At 45.8% G+C, this 21,395-nt stretch overlaps 1 protein-coding gene across 2 annotated transcripts in view; it reads left to right on the top strand.

Annotated features, from left to right (window-relative positions):
- LOC141059042 (protein-glutamine gamma-glutamyltransferase E-like) overlaps positions 1 to 21,395 on the top strand; it is a 147,072-nt gene that overhangs the window by 93,269 nt on the left and 32,408 nt on the right. For both annotated transcript variants that reach the window (XM_073555252.1, XM_073555251.1), the window contains exons 8-10: positions 1,537 to 1,640; positions 5,162 to 5,404; positions 6,141 to 6,455. In XM_073555252.1, the coding sequence (XP_073411353.1) occupies positions 1,537 to 1,640; positions 5,162 to 5,404; positions 6,141 to 6,455 (662 nt within the window). The remainder of the gene's footprint in view (positions 1 to 1,536; positions 1,641 to 5,161; positions 5,405 to 6,140; positions 6,456 to 21,395) is intronic.

Genomic DNA, 21,395 nt, shown 5'->3' with positions numbered 1-21,395 from the left:
AGGCAGGCTATTTATCCCGGTTCCCAGCTCAGGTCTTTGCTATTTATTGCATTTTATAAAAGTTGTGGTGGAGTGGTGCTTGCAGTTTTGGTCACTTTCCTTCAGGGTTTGCCTTAAGGTTGTTAGGGACGGCGGAACGCACTAAATATTAAATAACAGAAAGTGCGTTCGCCGCCCGGGATCCACCGTGCAGAGGTGTTAAACTGCTGCTATATAATGGCAGACGCACAATATGGCGGTATGGCACACACGGGTTGAACATCACCTGCGATTGCTGGCGAGCTCTGTTATAATCACAGAAGCGCCTAAGGCATAAACATAAATGCTGAGCCTGTTGACCTCACAGGTCTCAGCAGTGTGCACGCACGGTATATGGTCACAAGAGTAGGCCCAGACTCAGGGTCAGCGTCCGTCTAGACCTACCGTGCGTGCAGCATCGCAACCGCGCACGCCAAGAGAAGCTGCTAGCTGCAGCGCGGCGACAGACACTGCCGCTATACGACAATGCCCGGAAGCAGGCACACTGTCGGACGCTAGTACTGTGGTGGATGAGTACTGTGGCCTATAGCTTGCCACTGACTGGCGCTGACTCTATTACTAGATCCCTATACACACTCGTAATATCAGAGGCAGGGGAATCTTAATGAGTCATTTGCAGTCCATACATCCATCAACATTCACACAGTAGCAATTAGAGTCTATACTAGCGCATGGCCGAGCGGCCATGCGACCCTTTTATAGCCGGGACCTTCCGGAAGCTTCCAGATCTCTGGGACAGACCAATGAGATCTCTAGAAGGGCCTGAGCACGTGACTCCCGATCTCCAGTGGGAGATCGTCTCGTGACCATGCCCAGTAGCGCGACGGGAGGACTTAGCCTCTGGAGTGGCTTGCTGCAGAGCAGACTGCGCTACAATTGCTGGCCCAGAGGTGGCAGCAACAACCAGACCCACAGAGCTGGTCTGAGCAGAGCGTCTGGAATGCCAAGATTGCTGTGCAGGCTCCTGAGCGGTCTGAGGAGAATGGGAGACTGCTGAATGCAAGGCTCTGGATTCCTGCTGTGCAGTTGCAGGAACCTGACGCCTAACAAAAGTTCACTTCCTTTTCTCTATGCGCTACACTCCTAGGGTTTGTAGCAGAGGCACCTACCTGTTCTCGACTAGGCTCCGGCCATGTCACCTGTCTGGCAACAGCAAGCTTGGTAATGTCCCCCTCCTATTTTCTAGTAGCTGGGTTAAAACTATCCCAGCCCTTTAAGGCTCACCTAGCGGGGCCAGCTTGTGTTAAGTGTGTCTGGAGTCTCGCCTTTGCTGGTTTGGTGCCAGTCTTGGTAGGTTTCTCTGCAATTGCTCATAACACATTCTGACATGCTATTTGTGCAATACCACCTGCAGTTTTGTTCATGACCCTAAGAAATATATTTTAAATTTGTCATATTTGGACACAGTCATAACTTTGCTAACATACAATAACGTTTAAACGAAGCTGACCAATGCACTCTCTTTCCAGAGATAATGACAAAAATGATCTTTTCTAGGAATTTCCATTGCTGGGATGAAGGTTGGATGAACCGGCCTGATTTAGGTGCCTATTATAGTGGATGGCAAATCTTTGATTCAACACCACAAGAAATGAGTGACGGTAAAATAAAAACACTGAAGCACCTTAAGTGCCCTTAAACGGGTTGTCTACCTAATGTATTTTCATGTCTTACTGAGAGATAGAAGAACACATGGACTGAGAAATGGCCAGCTTGCTTTTCCCTTCTCTTAGTTTAATACCAATCTAAGACATATCGGTTTCTATGGATACACTGAGCCCAAAATTAGAAATTTTACGGATGGTAATGCTCTCTATACAATTTCCTCTACCCAAATCTGGATTCTAACCCATTGTGGGCTACACAAAAGTTTGGGAAATGATTGCTCACTCTTTGCATTACCTAGTAGCAGGACTCCATGCTGCTGTGGTTTAGTAAAAATTCTATGATTGGTATTACCTGTCTGCCATTCACAGTCCAAGTACAGACACGATGTCCAGACTGTCTATAGTTCTCCTAACCTGAACTCAACACTCTCCTAGGCATATATGAGAAAGTTGGTTCAGGTCAGGGCATCACTACGAGGTCTCGAATCTGAATGTTGGACTTTTGAAACTAGGAAGCTTGGTACTCAGAATAAATAAAAATATACAATAACTACCACCATATGCATTCAATTATTGCAGCACACAAATCAGCACTAAAGTGATGGCAACCATCTCAGGAAATGTATAGTGCCATGGCAGATGCACGGGCACTTGCCAGTGAGTTCCTTTGCTCTTTTTTTGTGACACTTATGGCCATGATAAGCATATTCATCTGCAGGCTTCCCCATCCAACAAGTCTATACTGTCCTTAGGTTTCAGCTGCAGCAGGAGAGGTAGCATAACCAGAGCTAGAATATATTCATTAATCAAGTACCTCTCCAGTCCTCTAGAGGGAGCTATTGTGTCCAAATTTAAGGCGGGAGTTACACATTGCAAATAATCAGGAGACAGGAGACATAGGCAAAAAGTCAAAACAAACAAGGAGCACACACAGGGTGATTAAGTACTGGCAACAAATAAATAAATTAAAATTGTTCACCTTGGGAGGTTGTGCTAAGAGAAAATAAATGCAGGAATAGTTATGCAGCCTCTGTCTTGGTTCCATGGCTGAGCTTGTCAAAGAACAAAGCCAAGTGGTAACAACAAAGTATCCAAGTGTGTTTTGGGTAATTTCCAAATAAACTCCGAAACAGACCTGGGGCAAGGTGATTAAAAACTTCTTTATTAAAATCTCAGAGTGCAACAGGTTTCTGGGCTCAAGCACTCTTTTTTCAATTGACAAAGATAGAGACATAAAGGGTCATCTGCTATTTACATAAAGACGCAAACACAAAGGAAATGGATACACAGGCCACTCCCACAATACATTATTTGAATAAAACATCAACATTTAAATTACCGTGACAACTGAAATAAATTATTAAAACATCTTACAGGAGTAGCAAATTGATCCCATGCTGTCGCGCAACTGAAAGAACAACAACGTATTGCTTGTCCCTGTGAGAATGCATATGCTACGCATAAGCGAGTAAGGCATCCTGTTCGCAAAATGATCCTGGTATGGAGATGGGTTTTCCACCCCACGTACTTTTACTGTAAACTACATGAACACTTCATTAAATAAATAATAAATGACGATGAACAAGTCATAAAAGTAGAAATATCAAAAATGTCACCTTTGCTTGTACTAGTAAAAGTGGATCCTCGGTGTACTATATAGTTACAACATTTCTATTTATGGATACCACTTCTAAAGTTTCCTCTTATCAGCGGGAAAAGAGAAATCCTATTGGACATTTTTTTGTGTGTCTGTTGTTTTAGCTTACTTGGAGCAGTTATATTTTTGATAGAATTAGAGCTACGATGTATACTGCTCAAAAGAAATAAAGGGAACACTAAAATACCACATCCTATGTTATAGTGTTCCCTTTATTTTTTTTGAGCAGTATATAACACATGGTGTGTCTGGGATGGTATTCCTATGAAGAGGTTGAAAGCGTTCATTCTTTAATATGTCTAGGAAATGAGTCATTCTTAAAGGGAACCTGTCAGCAGGATTGTGCACAGTAACCTACACACAGTGTCAGGTTGGTGCCGTTATACTGATTGAAATGATACCTGGTGATGGAAACCGTCTTGTGGTTGTTGTTTAATCTTTATTTTCAGTTTTGAATTAGGCCAGGTTCACATTGCGTTAACCCAGCCCGTTCAACGCATAGCGTTGACGGGCTGCGTTAACTGTATAGCATAACGCAATCGATTTATGCTATACCCGCTAGCGCAGATGATTCATCTGCGCTAGCGGTGACGGAGCCTCAGACGCTGCAGCCCACGTCCGAGGCTCCGTCACTGAATGATGGCATATCGCGCGATGCGCCCGACAATGGGGGTCAATGGCAGCATTAACGGACTGCATTACACCGCGTTATGCCACTGTGTAGCGCAGTCCGTCTAGCGGACTGCCATAACGCAATGTGATCCCGGCCTTAAAGATATGCTCGTGCCCTCAGGCGGCCTGTGGAGGGGGTCTTCATGTGGTGCTCTGATTTAGGTATTCATACTGAAGACTGCTGATATGTCACCGATCCCTCATTGACCTGCCTCCTAGTTTACATAATGAACATATGTACATTATAAAAAAAAAGCAGGCAGGTGCCATCCGTGGCCACTGCACTGGGGCATAATCGCATGCGTACTGTGTTAATAATAAATGTGCTTGAGGTTATCCTGATAGTATATTAAAAAAATCAATTTTAAAATGGCACCCGCCACGCCTGCGCGGTAGCAGCTATTTGTGTATATAGAGGTGATTCAATAGCTGCTATTGCGCATGTGGCACCATCTTGCTAGAGAAGAAAACAAAATTTCCTCCTCCAAGATGGCGCCGCCCGCACCTGCACAGTAGCGATCGCTGATAGAGTTGTAATTTATGCTTGTATAATTTTCTGCACAGCCCTTCTTATAATGTTTCAGATTCTCAGATAGGTACTACTGCGCAGGCGTGGCGGGCACCATTTTAAAATTAATTTTTTTTATACTCCTCATGATAACTTCAAGCACATTTATTAACAACACAGTAAACATGCGATTATGCTGCAGTGCAGGTGCTATGGTCAGTGTCTGCCTGCAGAAGCGTTTTTTTCAGTATGTACATATATTCATTATGTAAACTAGGGGGATCGGTGACCTGTCAGCAGTCTGCATTATAAATACCTAATTAGAGCACCACACGAAGCCCCATCCACAGGCCGCCTCGGGGCACGAGCATATCATTAATGCACAACTGAAAATAAAGATTAAAAAATAAAGCAAAACTGAAAATAAAGATTCAAAAATAACCACAAGACAGATTTCATCAACCAAGGTATCATTTTAATCAGTATAACGGCGCCAACCTGACACTGTGTGTAGGTTACTGTGCACAATCCTGCTGACAGGTTGCCATTAAGTTTAGTTGGGAAATACCTAACAAGGCTTTGATATATTACAGATACTATGTATCTTTGAAGATGCTTGCTTAATATCAATTTCTATGAATGGCAACTTTTTTATAAGATTCAAATTTCTGTTTATAGGCATTTTCCAACTAGGTCCTACATCTCAACGTGCAGTAAAAGAAGGCGATGTGGATAAGCCATATGATACTCGCTTTGTGTTTTCGGAAACAAATGCAGATGTGATTAAAGTAATTGTACAGCGGGATAATAGAAAAACCTTGGGTGGAACAAATCGTACAAAAGTTGGTCAACTCATTTGCACAAAGGCTGTGGGAAGTGATAGTTACGTCAATATCACAAGTGAATACAAGAATGCTGAAGGTACTGCAATATTACTATGTATAACAAGACCAATCATGTGTGTCTTGATCCAAGCCAGGTTTTGCATCCTATCTCTTTCCCGGTCTGATAATGTCAAGGGTTAACTTTTCTCTGCCTCACTCTGGCTTCAGGCCAGCTATTTCTCTCCACTGCATCCTGCAGGTGATGTCAGTTATAATTTCTGCCTACGGCGTGTGTAGCTGACTCTGCTTGCACTGATTTGTCCAGCTGCTTTTGCAGACTGTACCCGTGTCTGTTTATTTCCCTCTTCCCATCCCAAGTCTATGTTCCCCTTCTCGTGTGTTGACTCCCTGGTATTTGACTTGGCTTGGACCCAGACCTGCTGTTTGTCTATTTTCTTTGGAATATCTGCTCCTGACCTGTATTGAGCCACTTGTTTTGTTTCTGACTTTGTGCTTGCTTATTCCTTTGGTACTGCGCTACAGATTAATATCGACCCGGCTTGTTTCACTATTCTGCTGCCACCTGGTGGTAGCCTCGCTGCTGCACTGCTGGTCTGCTCTTGCTTTGTGCACTCCTCCATTCACTCTATTCCTATCTAGTGGACCTTGCATCTACCTGTATCGCTGCAGAGTGACAATGTGGCTATACAGCTTTTGGGAAACTACAACTCCCAGCATGCTAGTATAATTCTACATTCCCACAAATTGAAAAGTCACAGGCTGGATATCAATAATGTAGAATAAGGAAGTACTAATATCCCTTCTACCTCCAGGTTCATCTGAAGAGAGGCAAACATACAATAAAGCTCTGCGGTTGATTGGTTTGACTCCAGGATTTGTAGCATTCTCTGCAGATGGACGTCCTAGGTCAGCCCCAAGCCGTGAAGTTGAGGTTTCTGGAGAGATATCATTTGCTGGGTCCCCCAAGGTTGGAGATGACATTGAAGCAATACTGAACCTCAAGAACTTAACAGCAAAACCCACAAATGTCAGTGTCAATATCAGTGCAGCTGCCATTGTTTACAACAAGGCTGTGAGACGGAAGGTCTTTAGTCAATCTGTGACTGTGACTCTAGGCCCAAATGAAGGTACTGTATTTCTATAATATCTTTTAATTGAAAAAGTAAAAAAGTTTTCGGATTTATAAATTATAATTTTGTGTGTGAAATGCATAGTGATAGTTAAATCAGGGTGTATAACCTTTTCAGCTAAGGGCCACATTGCCAGACTGAACCAATTTCAAGGACTGCAATCAACCGTAAAGGGGTATTAAAACTAGACATTTATGACTTAGGCCGGGGTCACACTAGCGAGAAACTCGCACGTGCCTCACACCTCAATACCCGACACTGCCGCAGGCACTCGGGAACTGAGAGTGCGGCTGCATGTATTTCTATGCAGCTAAACGCTCCGGTCTGAGTGCCGGTGGCAGTGCCGGGTGTTGAAGTGCGAGACATGTGTGAGTTTCTCGCAAGTGTGACCCCAGCCCTATTGAAAATATATGCCTAAATGTCCAAAACTTCCAGCCGTAGAGAAATTGAGGGTTCACCTTCTCCCTTTCTTGTACTCCAGAGAGGAATGAGATCCTGAATGCAGCTCTCTCCATTACAGTTAAAGGGGTTGACCGAGAATAAAGTATTCAGAGGATAGGTTATCAATATTAGTGGAAAATAATACCTGAAAATTTCATCAGTCAGCTGTTTTCAGGACCAGCAGAGTCTGGAAATAAATAGTATAGGGAGCAGAATCTGTACACTGTAGTGGCCATTTTTCTGCACTGCAGCTCAGTTCCCATTCACTTCAATAAGAGTTGAGCTTTGATACCTGAGAACAGCCAATATACAGTATACAGAGATGTGGAGTCCACACTCTGCACACTTGTAAGCAGGTTGCGGGATGCAGTGACGCGAGAGAAGCAGAGCAAGGGTTAACAACTTGAACAGATTTAATATAACAGGGGTTAAACTCCTCGCACGGAGATAAACAGCTAAAGGGAGGTTAAACAGTACAGTGGTAGATAATAAGCAACAAAAGTGAGCAGTAAACATAATAATGGCAGTTCCTGAAATCACTTATTGTATCAAAGGCCTCTCAGTCCTTAGCTGAAGTTGGGAGACAATGGCGCCAGAAGCAAATGGTACGGTGTGGTTCCAGTGAGGTCTTTAATGCAACAGTCCATCTTCTGGCGGTAGTGGTTGGTCTCCAGTACCTTCCGCTGAGCCCGTAGTCCATAGGTTGTTGCGGCCAAGTCAAACAGGGCCGCAGCACTTACAGGGTCCGGCGTAGGATGATCCACAAGGATAGGCTGGTCAGGCCACAAAAGTCTATCTGGTGCACGGCTCTCTCTCAGTGGCCCAGACACTGTGCTCACAGCTGCGGAGCACACGACATCTCTCAGTCAGGTGAAGGCAGGACACCTAACTACTCGGTCTTTCCTAGACACTCAAGTGATGGCAGAGACTGGAAGGTGCAGAGTGACGCAGCGCGGGTGGTTAGGGGAAGGAACACACTCCTCAGACTGCTGCACGCTGTCTGCCTGCGCCAAAGTTGCCATGCACGCTTTTCTTTGGGCACGCCCCCTGCTGCCAGGTCAGGGGTTCTGTCTGGTCTTTAAAGCCTTCCCCCTGACAACAAGGGATGCAACCTCAGCAGTTCTGCACCCGGTGCAGTGCAGATACCCGAGGTGTCTGTGATTCTCCTTACACTCCCCCTCTCCTTTAGCTCGCCATTCCGCAGGCGAGTGTTCTTGCAGTAAGCACTGGCACTCTTCTATTTCTTGAATGATCCATTGCCAAATAAATTGATCCTGGTCATAGCAAGTAGGGGGTATGCCCACCGTGGTTCATTCAGTGCGGCGTAAGTTAAGTTGGGTGGTGGAGTCAGTTTGAGTAATGGAAGATGAGGGGGAGCTCGGTTCCTCGGGAACAGCCATTTTCGGAGTTTCTGGTCGCCCTATTTCCCCTGGACTGGCAGCCTGGGCTCCTCCTAAGTCTGAAGAAGGGGTAAGAGGTTCCTCTTCTTCATAGTCAGGAGCCTTGGGAAGGTCGATTTCTCTCTCTTCCTCCACAGGGTCCCATGACAGGCAGGAACGCAACCTGTTGCAGTGAGCTATTCGAGTAGGCGCCTCTTCCTTGCCTTCAGGTTAAATCTCATATACCGGGCCAGCATTGTCAACCCAGCATTTCACCCAGTATGGAGTTATCTCCCACCAGTATTCCAGCTTGCCCCATGGCCTCTTGTCCCGAACCAACAGTCGGTCTCCCACTTTAAGAGCTGATCCACAGAGGGGAGGTGATTCACGATGTTCAAGCTCTCGGATCTTGATTTGGACCAGCTGATTAAGAGTCTGCAGCCAATGTCTGTGCTCTCTGACCCAGGAAGACACCCCCGTCCGTGGGTAGTCTTCTTCTGGATCCAGCCCCAACTCTGTGATCTCTCAACCCTTCCGCCTGAACAGGAAGGTGTACGGAGTGTATCCTGTTCTGCAGTGCACCCGGTTATTCTACACCCAGACCAATTCAGGCAAATATTCAGGCCAACGGGCCTTCCGTTCTTCCTCCAGAGTTCTCAGCATCTGAATCAGTGTCTGGTTAAAATGCTCACAGGCTCCATTTCCTTGAGGGTGATAGAGTGTTGTTCTTGACTTCTCGATTTGGTATATACTGTGCAATTCTTCCAACACTCGGCCTTAGAAACAAGCACCTTGATCAGAATGGATTCGCTTTGGGCAGCCGTATACTCGGATGAAGTCTCAACAGGTAGCATGCGCAGCTTACTCAGCAGTCTGATGCCGAGTTGGGGTAACCACTGCGAACTTGGTGAAGTGGTCAGTCATGACCAGACAATGTTCATAGCCGAGGTGAGCAGGACCCACAGTCAAGTAGTCGATCATCATCAACTCCAGAGGAGTAGATGGTCTGAGTGGGAGCCCTTTGTTCTGGGGTTTTTGCCAATTCACAGCTTCGGCATCGCTGACAGGCCTCCTCTACTGCAGTTTTCAGTCGAGGATGGTAGACCAACTTCTGCAACCACTGAAATGTTTTTTCGGTGCTGAAGTGAGCATCCCTCTCATGAGCCTCCATGGCCACTATGCTGATCAACTTCTCACGGAATACCACCTGCCAAGCGACCCCCAACTCACGCACCAACTGCACTTGGTCTTTCAGCTGGAGCCTTTCCCATTGTCTGAGAATCTGTAGAGCCCCTGGAGATAGAGCACGTCTTTCTTCTCAACTGGAGAGCTGCTTCATTGCCACCCGCTGAGCAAGTTCTTTGTTCTCCTGCTGTAGTTGTACCCAATCATCTCGAGGTCGCCCGAGCACCTGTTCCTCGGATGCCTCGCCGATCTGTCCCTGTGTCGTTGCCAGTGACCGGGAGAAGTCCTGGAAGCTCGGAAACTCTTCTGCCTCCAATTCTTCATCTAGATCTCGGCCTGAATGCTTGTGGTTCACTCTGGATAAGGCATCAGCAGGAGTGTTTTCAGCTTCTTTCTGATATGCAATTGTGGCGCCCCTGAGGCTTCAGTCGCCACAGAGGTACCGCACCTCCTCCTGAGGTGTGGTACCACACCATCCAGGTAAGTTGGAGGCTCCTGACCACGCTCTAACACTCGCATCCCACACCACATGGTAGTTCAGCAAAGCCACATTGTGGCTCCTTGCTTAGAGAGTAGCAGAGCACCTTTGGTGGCTCCCTGCTTGGAACACGAAACATGCTGGGAGGCGGGTGGAGTTGAGAATACATAAAAGAGCGGGAAGGTTTAGAATTACAGGTCAGTCTGAGAGAGGAAGCCACTCAGAGAGGAGTGAGGAAAGAAGATCCCTGAGAGAGGGATGGAGGAAGGAGGTGCTGCAGCAGACCTGAGTGACCTGGGTCTGCTGGCACGGGAAAGGAAAGAAGGAGAAAGACATTGAACTGAAACCTGATCTTCCATAAGAGAGAGAGATTAGAACGGAATGAAGAAGTAAAAGGGAACTGAGAGGACGTGGGTTAGAGGAAGAACCCTGCCTAGAAGTTCTAAGCGCAAGGCCGGGGCCCGGTCCCTGAGGTTGTATGGACACTAATGGTTCTACAGCAGACACCGTTGGAGTAGTGGGCTGTAAATGCACTACTCCCATCTAAGACTTGGGGGCACAACAGCAACATTGATAGTGAGCCAGGATTCAGGAGTAAGGAGTCCCCGAAGCAGGTTACAGCTGTCTGCCGTACAAGTAGAGTTCTTGGGAAGATCTGTCAGGAGGCACTCCAGTGTAACTCAGTACTGGGAGTACTTCACACTTAAAGGCACTATAGAGGAGACGTTCAGAAAGGCACATGTTGGCGGAGCGTTGGAAGGGAGCATTCCATCTTGCCTGGAGGTTGACTGAGTCCCTGACCCGGAGGACACGGCACGGAGGCAGGCACCTGTGTATACTACAGACTGTGAGTAAAGCTTTGGAACTGCAAGCCCTGGTGTCCTCCATTCATTCTTGCGCCCACGCATCCAGCCCCGCTACATCTGGGTACCAGCTTCTACACCGCGTGTGCCTCTCCTCTTCCCCCACATCTACACTGCCCTGGGGCTACAGCTCCACCTGTGGGGAGCTTCACCATCTTGGCTGCAACACACCACCAGCCCCAGAGGATCTGCATGCAGCGTCAGCCTAACATCTCACTTGCCGAACACCACAGGTGGCGTCACGAACTATTCATTCAAATCATTACATTCCCCCATTACTTGGGCGCCCAGGGCCACGGACCGGGTCCCCACTGCTGTGACACATCCCGCTAATACCGGCCCGGTACCGAGTACCCCACAGCCCTGGGAGGGCGACCCACAATCTTATACCAGTATTTCGCCATGCGGGCCACCCATCGCTGTTCCAAGGCCTTCCAGTTTGGCGTTTTCTAGGTGAGCCAGCGGGTTGTTGTCAGTTCTCACTAAAACTTCGGACCACGACAGGTATTCAGCAAACTTCCGTCATCACCCATACCAGCACCAGCAGCTCCAATTTTAAAGAACTGTAGTTGTCAGGGTTCCACTCCGAGTTGTGGAGATATCGGCTCGCGTAGGCAATCACTCGTTTTTTCCATCTTGTACTTGGGTGAGCATGGACCCCAGTCCATGTAGACTTCCGTCAGTGTGCAAGATGAACAGTTGTGAGAAATCAGCATAGGCCAGTATTGGAGTTTCCACCAAAGCCATCTTTAAAGCCGGGAAGGCTTCCTCCTGACTGCTTCCCCACTGGATAGTTTGATTCTTCACTCCAGATGGCACTCCTTTGAGTAGTTCTAGCAACAGGTTGGAGATGTGAGTGAAGTCTTTTATGAACCTCCAGTAATATCCCGTGAGCCCTAGAAAGGCCTGCACATCGTTAACCTCTTGGTACATTTGAGGTGGAATTTGACGGTATCTCTCTCGGTTAGAGGTGGCACTCCCTGTAGGGATCTCATGAATTACTGCAGTAGTGCACCCGAAGCCCTCCTCATGACTGGTGAAAGCATCCTGGTAGCGCTTCAGCATGTTCTCCGCCTGTTGTACTTGCTGTGGGGAGAGTTTCGACAACTCGATCCACATCTGCTTCAAGATCCAGCATCCCTCTCTCAAACTCCCAGGTGGCTGTTCTGGGGTCATAGTGACAGCTACAGTCCACAGGTCTCCCAGTTTCACTGCTAACTGCACAGCCTCTGGTGGTACTAATTCTTTGGGCATTCCCAGTACCTCTGCCACCTCACTTCTAGACGAGAGAGTCAGACTTTCTTCCCCAAGGTTGACACACCGCACCACTACGTTACCGTCGCGAACACTGGCCAAGGTTCGAGCAACAAGGAGTACCTGGGTATCTTGTCTGTTGCAGTTGGCTCAATCTGAACTTCCACTCCTTCAAGTGGTGTGCAGGCTCGTACGGGCAGCGTAAGCACTGGTAGGACAAGTTTGGCGGCTGCAGGGACTACTACCTTCCCTAGGACCTTCCCGTCATGGAATGCTTCTTGTGCCTGGGCGACTCGCATCAATTGCTGGAATACCTTCCTCTGAGGGGTTTGGGGGCTCCAACTGTCTAGAAAGGTGGCCTACTGATTAGCAGGGTTCCAAGTTCTTTCAACACATTCATCACTGGTCAACACATCAAGGTCACTGAGGACCGTCATCGGAGCCACTGGCCAGTAGCACTATCCCTTTTCGGCCCACATCTATGCCGCATACTGTCGCTTGCATACAGACCACCCCTGCGACTGGGATGGATAACTGGTTAGCCACCCTCAGCTTAATTACAGGGCCCCACTCGGGCCGTATAGCCCCTGAAAAATGATGTCTGAAGTATGCTTTGGGCATGGTTGTGACCTGGGAACTGGTGTCAACTAAACAGAGACGGCCTGACCTTTCAATTTGGCCTATACAAGAGGGCTCAGGGAAACTAAACTTTTGGGACTACCTTATCTCCTTCTTGGCTGTTCTGGCTCCAGCTGTCATCCCCCCAGCCACGGAGCCCACTAGTTTAACGGCTGACGCGTGAGCCGCCTTCCATGCTTCGCACACCCGCGGGCATAATTATTATTATTATTATTATTTATTTATTTATTTATATAGCGCCATTAATTCCATGGTGCTGTACATGAGAAGGGGGTTACATACAAAGTTATAGATATCGTTAACAGTAAACAAATTTACAATGACAGACTGGTACAGAGGGAAGGGGACCCTGTCCTTGCAGACTTACATTCTATGGGATGCCTACGATAATTTTATGATAATGTCTAACATCTCCACACCTGAAGCAGATCGCCTGCTACTCTGTCTTAGGCTGTCTCAGATCCTAACGTGGTGCAACAGGCAAATGGGACTCAGGGCCAGTTCTGTCTTTGGTTGGATCTAGTGCTACAGGAGGGATCTTTCTGATATCAGACCACTCTTCTCGCATTCCTTGGATTTCCTTCCTGATCTCTCTGACCAATCCTGGCTTAGCTTCTGATGAAGCAGGTACCTCCCCACTCCGGACCTTCCCTGCCTAGGCTGTCATAGCAGAGTGATGCAGCACGGGTGCTCAGGGGAAGAAGCACACTGCTCGCGCGTGTGTGCCTCTGCCCCTACTTCTAGAAAACACATGCAGAGATTAATGCGCAAGGACTCTCGCAAGGCCTGTTTAAGCAATGGGATTCTGAGTCTGGCTTTCAGCAGGTCCCTCAAGATCACATCAGGGGACCCCACTCCCACATCATCCCGCTTAGCAATTGCTGCATGTATATTCTGCAAAGCGTTCATATATTGGATCATAGGCTCCCCCCTCACTCTGTTCATAGTTGAACAGGCGCATGCACAATTCTCCAATGTTTGTAGGATCACAAACCATCTCATCCAGGATCTGCAACACCATAGTAAAAGTGTTTTGCTCATGTGGGGGCCGAAACATCACAGAACATCTGGCTTCTCCATCAAGGGCCATCACAGCAGTTTCTGCTTGCATAGCAGGTATCATAGGGTGCATTCTCAGCATTCATTGACACACTCGGTCCAGTCCCACAACAATGAATTACTCCGGGCAAATTTTGGGAGATTGCTGAGCATGGCTCCCCAATGGCAAGCTGGCCCTTGGGGCACCCCCGGCCACTTTGACTGCTGTCTCTGCGCTTGAAAACTGCATCCTCCTGACTATGCCAAGTGTCAGCAGATTGCAGGATGCAGTGAAGCGAGAGAGGAAGAGCAAGGGTTAACAACTTGAATAGATTTAATATAACATGGGTTAAAATCCTTGTAGGAAGATAAACAGTTAAATGGAAGTTAAACAGTACCATGGCAGATAAGAAGCAACAAAAGTGAGCAGTAAAAGTAACCATGGCAGTTCCTGAAATTACTTATCATATCAAAGGCCTCTCAGTCCTTAGCTGAAGCTTGGGAGACAATGGCACCAGCAGCAGATGGAGTGGTGTGGTTCCAGTGGGGTCTTTCACGCAACAGTGCTTCTTGTGGTGGAAGCGGTCGGTCTCTGGTAGCTTCCGCTGAGCCCCTAGTCCATAGGTTGGCGTGGCCGAGGCAAACAGGGCCACATCACTTACAGGGTCCAGCGTAGGATGATCCACAAGGATTGGCTGGTCAGGCCACAAAAGTCTATCTGGTGCATGGCTCTCTTTCAGCGGCCCAGGCACTCTGCTCACAGCTGCGGAGGACACGGCAGCTCTCAGTCGGGTGAAGGCAGGACACCCAACTGCTCAGTCTCTCCTAGTCACTCGGGTGATGGACGGGCGCAGAGTGATGCAGCACGGGTGCTCAGGGGAAGAAGCACACTGCTCAGCCTGCAGCGCGATGTCTGCCCGCGCCAAAGCTAACTACTGCCGCTCAAGCTTTTCTTTGGGCACGCCCCCTGCTGCCAGGTCAGGGGTTCTTTCTGAGTTTTTAAGCCTTTCCCCGGACAACAAGGGACACAACCTCAGCAGTTCCGGACCCGACACAGTGCAGGTACTCGCGGTCCGGTGCTTCTCCTTACATACTCTACTTTTGTCCTTCACAAGACCTGCAAACAACTAATTGGTGGAGGTGTCTGACGTCTGAGCATAATCTGACATCGATGACCTACAAATTTAATGTGAATAAAACTGGAAAAAACTTCTATGAAGAGAACAGCACTCATGTATGTTTGGCCTCTCATATCAACCACTGTATGGCACTCCAGAAAGGAGTAGGAGAGTCCTAACTTGTCTAAAGTGGCTTGTGAAAGTATTCCTCCCCTTTGTCTTTTTAACTGTTTTATTACATTACAACTTGTGTTTAAATATTTTTGTAATCCGATTTGTGACACATCAGCACTAAATAGTCTAAGTTAGTGAACTGAAGTGAAAAAAATTTACAGTGGGGGAAATAAGTATTTGATCCCTTGCTGATTTTCTAAGTTTTCCCACTGACAAAGACAGGAACAGTCAATAATTTTAAGGGTAGGTTAATTTTAACATTGAGACATAGAATATCAAAAATAAAATCCAGAAAATCACATTATATAAATTATATACCGTACATTTATTTGCATTTTGCAGTGAGAAATAAGTATTTTATCCCCTACCAACCATTAAGAGTTCTAGCTCCTACAGACCAGTTAGACGCTCCTAATCAACTTTCCTGCATTAAAGACAGCTGTCTTACATAGTCACCTTTATAAAAGACTCCTGTCCACAAACTCAATTAATCAGTCAGACTCTAACCTCTACAGCATGGTCAAGACCAAAGAGCTTTCTAAGGCTGTCAGGGACAAGATCATAGACCTGCACAAAGCTGGAATGGGCTACAAAACCATACGTAAAATGCTGGGTGAGAAGGAGACAACTGTTGGTGCAATAATAAGAAAATGTAAGAAATACAAAATGACTGTCAATCGACAACAGTCTGGAGCATCATGCAAAATCTCACCTCATGGGGTATCCTTGATCATGAGAAAGGTGAGATATCAGCATAAAACTACAGGGGGAACTTGATAATGATCTCAAGGCAGATGGGACCACAGTCATGAAGAAAATCATTGGTAACACATTACACTGTGAAGCTTTTAAATCCTGCTGTGTTTGCAAGGTCCCCCTGCTCAAGAAGGCACATTTGCAGTCCCGTCTGATATATGCCAATGAACACCTGGATGATTTTGTGAGTGATTGGGAGAAGTTGCCGTGGTCATATCAGACAAAAATTGAGCCATTTGGCATTAACTCAACTCGCCTTGTTTGGAGGAAGAGAAATGCTGCCTATGACCCAAAGAACACTGTCCCCACTGTCAAGCATGGAGGTGAAAAGATTATATTTGGGAGTGTTTCTCTGCTAAGGGCACAGGACTACTTCACCGCATCAGTGGGAGAATGGATGGAGCTATATACCGTTAAATCCCGAGTGACAACCTCCTTCCCTTCGCCAGGACATTAAAAATGGGACGTGGCTGGGTCTTCCAGCAAGACAATGACCCAAAACTTACAGCCAAGCCAACAAAGGAGTGGCTCAAAAAGAAGCACATTAAGGTCATGAAGTGGCGTAGCCAGTCTCCAGACATTAACCCCTTTCTGACATCAGATGTACTATCCCGTCCACAGTACCTGGGCCCATATGACCAGGGACGGATAGTACGTCTAAGCGATCAGTGCTGCTCCTGGGTGTGGGGGTGCTGCTGATCGCGGCCTGGTGTCAGCTGATTATCACTGCTGACACCCGGCACTATATGCCAGGGGTGGTCACGGACCACCCCGGCACATTAACCCCTGGCACACTGTGATCAAACATGACCGCAGTGTACAGGGGATTAGGGAAGCATCGGCAGGGAGGGCGCTCCCTGCGTGCTTCCCTGAGACTCCCGGAGAAGCGCAATGTGCTGCGCTGCTCCCAGGGTCTCCTTCCCTGCAGGCCCCCGAATCCAAGATGACCGCGGGGGCGGGGCCTGCAAGGAGGCGGCTTCCTCAGTGCCTGATGAGAGAGGGCACTAAGAAAGCCTGAAGAAGCGCCTGTCAGATCGCTGATCTGACAGAGTGCTGTGCAGACTGTCAGATCAGCGATCTGACACTAGATAGTGATGTCCCCCCCCGGGACAATAAAATAAAGAAAAAAAATATGTGTAAAAATTATTTATAACAAATCCCTAAAAAAATAAATTGAAAAAAATATTCCCTAATAAATACATTTTTTGGAAATTAAAAAAAAAACAAATCAATAAAAGTACACATATTTAGTATCTCCGCATCTGTAACGACCTGCCCTATAAAACTGTCCCACTAGTTGACCCCTTCAGTGAACCCCTTAAAAAATAAAAATAAAAAACAAAGCAAAAAACAATGCTTTATCATAATACCACTGAACAAAAAGTGCAATAATGCGCAATAAAAAAACGGATGTAAATAACCATGGTACCGCTGAAAACATCATCTTGTCCCGCAAAAAATGAGCCACCATACAGCATCATCAGTGAAAAATAAAAAAGTTATAGCTTGCAGAATAAAGCGATGCAAAAATATATATTTTTTTTATATAAAATTGTTTTCATTGCATAAAAGCGCCAAAACATAAAAAAAGACATAAATGAGGTATCGCTGTAATCATACTGACCTGAAGAATAAAACCACTTTATCAATTTTACCACTCGCGGAATGGTGTAAACGCACCCCCCAAACGAAATTTATGAAACGCTGGTTTTTGCTCATTCTGTGCCCCAAAAATTGGAATAAAAAGTGATCAAAAAAATGTCACATGCCCGAACATGGAACCAATAAAAATGTCAACTCGTCACGCAAAAAAAAGACCTCACATGACTCGGTCGGTCAAAATATGGAATAATTATAGCTCTCAAAATGTGATGCAAAAACTATTTTACAATAAAAAGCGTCTTTTAGGGTAGGTTAGGGCTAGGGCTATGGTTAGGGCTAGGGTTAGAATTAGGGTTAGGGCTAGGGTTAGGGCTGAGATTTTGGTTAGGGGTGTGTTGGGGTTAGGGTTGGAGTTAGAATTGGGGGGTGTTTCCACTGCTTGGGCACATCAGGTGCTCTCCAAATGCAACATGGCGTTTGATCTCAATTCCAGCCAATTCTGCATTGAAAGTCAAACAGTGCTCCTTCCCTTCCAAGCTATGCCATGTGCCCAAACAGTGGTTTACCCCTACTAAGGACCAATTGCACAACAACTTTTGTGGTCCAATTTCTCCTATTTCCCTTGGGAATATAAAAAAATTGGGGGCAAAAATATCATTTTTGTGGAAAAAAAATTGGTTTCTTTATTTTTATGGCTCTATGTTATAAGCTTCTGTGAAGCACTTTGGGGTTCAAAGTGCTCACCACACATCTAGATAAATTCCTTGGGGGGTCTAGTTTCCAAAATGGGGTCACTTGTGGGGGTTTCAACAGTTTAGGCACATCAGAGGCTCTGCAAAGGTAACACGACACCCGCAGACCGTTCCATCAAAGTCTGCATTCCAAAATGTCACTACTTCCCTTCCAAGCCCCGACACGTGCCCATACAGTAGTTTTCATGCACATATGGGATATCAGCGTACTCAGGACAAATTGGACAACAACTTTTGGGGTCCAACTTCTCCTGTTACCCTTGGGAAAATAAAAAAATTGGGGACTAAAAGATCATGTTTGTGGAAAAAATATGATTTTTTTATTTTCATGCCCAGATGTTATAAACCTCTGTGAAGCCCTTGGGGGTTCAAAGTGCTCACCACACATCTAGATAAGTTTCTTGGGGGGTCTAGTTTCCAAAATAGTGTCATTTGTGGTGGGTTTCCACTGTTTAGGCACATCAGGGGCTTTCCAAACGCGGCATGGCATCTGATCTCAATTCCAGCCAAAAAAGTCAAATGGCGCTGCTTCCCTTCCGAGCTCTGTCATGCGCCTAAATAGTGGTTTACCCCCACATGTGGGGTATCAGCATACTCAAGACAAATTGCCCAATAACTTTTGGGGTCCTGTTACCCTTGGGAAAATAAAAATTTGAGGTGAAAAGATCATTTTACGTGGAAAAAATATGATTTTTTAATTTTACAACTGTACATTATAAACTTCTGTGAAGCCCTTGGGGGTTCAAAGTTCTCACCACACATCTAGATAAGTTCCTTGGGGGGTCTAGTTTCCAAAATGGGGTCATTTGTGGGGGGTTTCCACTGTTTAGGAACATCAGGGGCTTTCCAAACGCAACATGACGTCCAATCTCAATTCCAGCCAAAAAAGTCAAATGGCGCTGCTTTCCTTCCGAGCTCTGCCATGTGCACAAATAGTCGTTTACCCCCACATATAGAGCATCAGCGTACTCAGGACAAATTGCACAATAACTTTTTGTTTCCTGTTACCCTTGGGAAAATAAAAATTGGGGGTGAAAAGATCATTTTTGTGGAAAAAATGTTTTTTTAATTGTACTGCTGTACGTTATAAACTTCTGTGAAGCCCTTGGGGGTTCAAAGTTCTCACAAATATCTAGATAAGTTCCTTAGGGGGTCTAGTATCCAAAATGTGGTCACTTGTGGGGGTTTCCACTGTTAGGCACATCAGGGGCTCTCCAAATGCGACATGGCGTCCGATCTGAATTCCAGCCAATTTTGGGTTGAAAAAGTCAAACGGCGCTCCTTCCCTTCTGAGCCATGCGTCGAAACAGTGGTTCCCCCCACATATCAGGTATCAGCGTACTCAGGACAAATTGCACAATAACTTTTGAAGTCCAATTTCTCCTGTTACTCTTGGTAAAATAAACAAAATTGGACCTGAAGTAATTTTTTTGTGAAAAAAAGTTAAATGTTCATTTTTTTAAACCTTCGAAAAATTCCTGTGAAGCACCTGAAGGGTTAATAAACTTCTTGAATGTGGTTTTGAGCACCTTGAGGGGTGTAGTAGTTTTTGGAATGGTGTCACTTTTGGGTATTTTCTATCATATAGACTCCTCAAAGTGACTTCAAATATGATGTGGTCCCTAAAAATAAAATGGTGTTGTAAAAATGAGAAATCGCTGGTCAAATTTTAACCCTTATAACTTCCTAACAAAAAAATTTTGGTTTCCAAATTGTGCTGATGTAAAGTAAACATGTGGGAAATGTTATTTATTAAGTTTTTTGTGTGCCATATGTCTGTGATTTAAGGGCATAGTTGGAAAATTGCAAAATTTTCGCCGAATTTCCATTTTTGTCACAAATAAATGCAAGTTATATGAATGAAATTTTACCACTAACATGAAGTACAATATGTCACGAGAAAACAATGTCAGAATTACCGGGATCCATGAAAGCGTTCCAGAGTTATTACTGTTATGATTGGTTCACCGAGGAGGAAAGCAAGACCAAGCTAAGCCACAGAAAACCAGAGAGGTTGGTAACTAAGTGGATTGCAGACCCCTGATCCTATCTACACAACTAACAGTAGCCGTGGAGCGTACCTACGATGATCCTAGACGCCTCATCACAGCCGGAGAACTAAATAAGCCTAAAGCAAAAATGGGGAAATCTAAATTGCCCCAGAGCAGACCCCAAAGGAATAGATAGCCCCCAAACATATATTGTCGGTGAGACAAGATGAAAACACAAACGCAGGTAGGAAAATAGACTGAGCAAATGATGGGGCCCACACTAACTAGACAGGACAGGAATGGAAAGACTCTGTAATCACGCAAAAAACCTGGTTCAAAAAATGCCCAACACGTCTGATAGAAAAATACTGAAGTCACTAGACTTCGCCTACTATATCAGCACACTGGTATATTCTGAAAGCAGAGCAAAAAGAGGCCAATCTAATAAGGGACAAAAACAAACTGGCACAAGCAGTAACATAAGAATGGAAATTCAGCACAGCCACAGCCGGAGCTGGCTGAACACACAAAACTGAAATCGACAAAACCAGATCAAATGTGAACAATAGCAAAAGAACACTTAGCTGAGCATGCAGGGACTGAGCTGGAAACTAAGACCTCAGGAGGCAGGAAAAAATCACCAGCAGGGATAGAGGGAATCGGCTGTCTTAAATCCAGTCAGAAACTCCAGATCTCCAGTCATCCTCCTCATTATCAGGTGGCAGGCCTCTGTTAATTAGATCAGCTCCATTACCACCAGTAACCACCAGAGGGAGCCCGGAAAGAGAACTCGTGACCCCTCTGTCAATACAACCAGCTCCACTACCTTCACTAGTAACCAGAGGTAGGCCAGAAAGCGAATTCACAACATATTACCTCATAAAGGGACAGTGGTCAGAATTGCAAAAATTGGCCTGGTCATGAACATGCAAACCACCATTGGGGGTAAAAGGGTTAATCCCATAGAAAACTTATGGAGGGAGTTGAAGCTCCGAGTTGTCAAGTGACAGCCTCAAAATATTAATGATTTAGAGATGATCTGCATGAGGAGTGGACCAAAATTACTCCTGACATGTGCGCAAACCTCATCAACTACAAAAAAGTCTGACTGCTGTTCTTTCCAACAAGAGTTTTGCCACCAAGTATTAAGTCTTGTTTGCCAGAGGGATCAAATACTTATTTGTCACTTCAAAATGCAAATAAATTTATATAACTTATACAAAGTAATTTTCTGGATTTTATTTTTGATATTCTATCTCTCAATGTT

The sequence above is a fragment of the Dendrobates tinctorius genome, unplaced genomic scaffold (assembly GCF_039654945.1).
Source record: "Dendrobates tinctorius isolate UK_male_01 unplaced genomic scaffold, ASM3965494v1 ptg000223l, whole genome shotgun sequence".
NCBI classification, from domain to species: domain Eukaryota; kingdom Metazoa; phylum Chordata; class Amphibia; order Anura; family Dendrobatidae; genus Dendrobates; species Dendrobates tinctorius.
The sequence above is the reverse complement of the archived record's forward strand: the minus strand, read 5'-3'. Positions and strand labels throughout refer to the sequence as shown.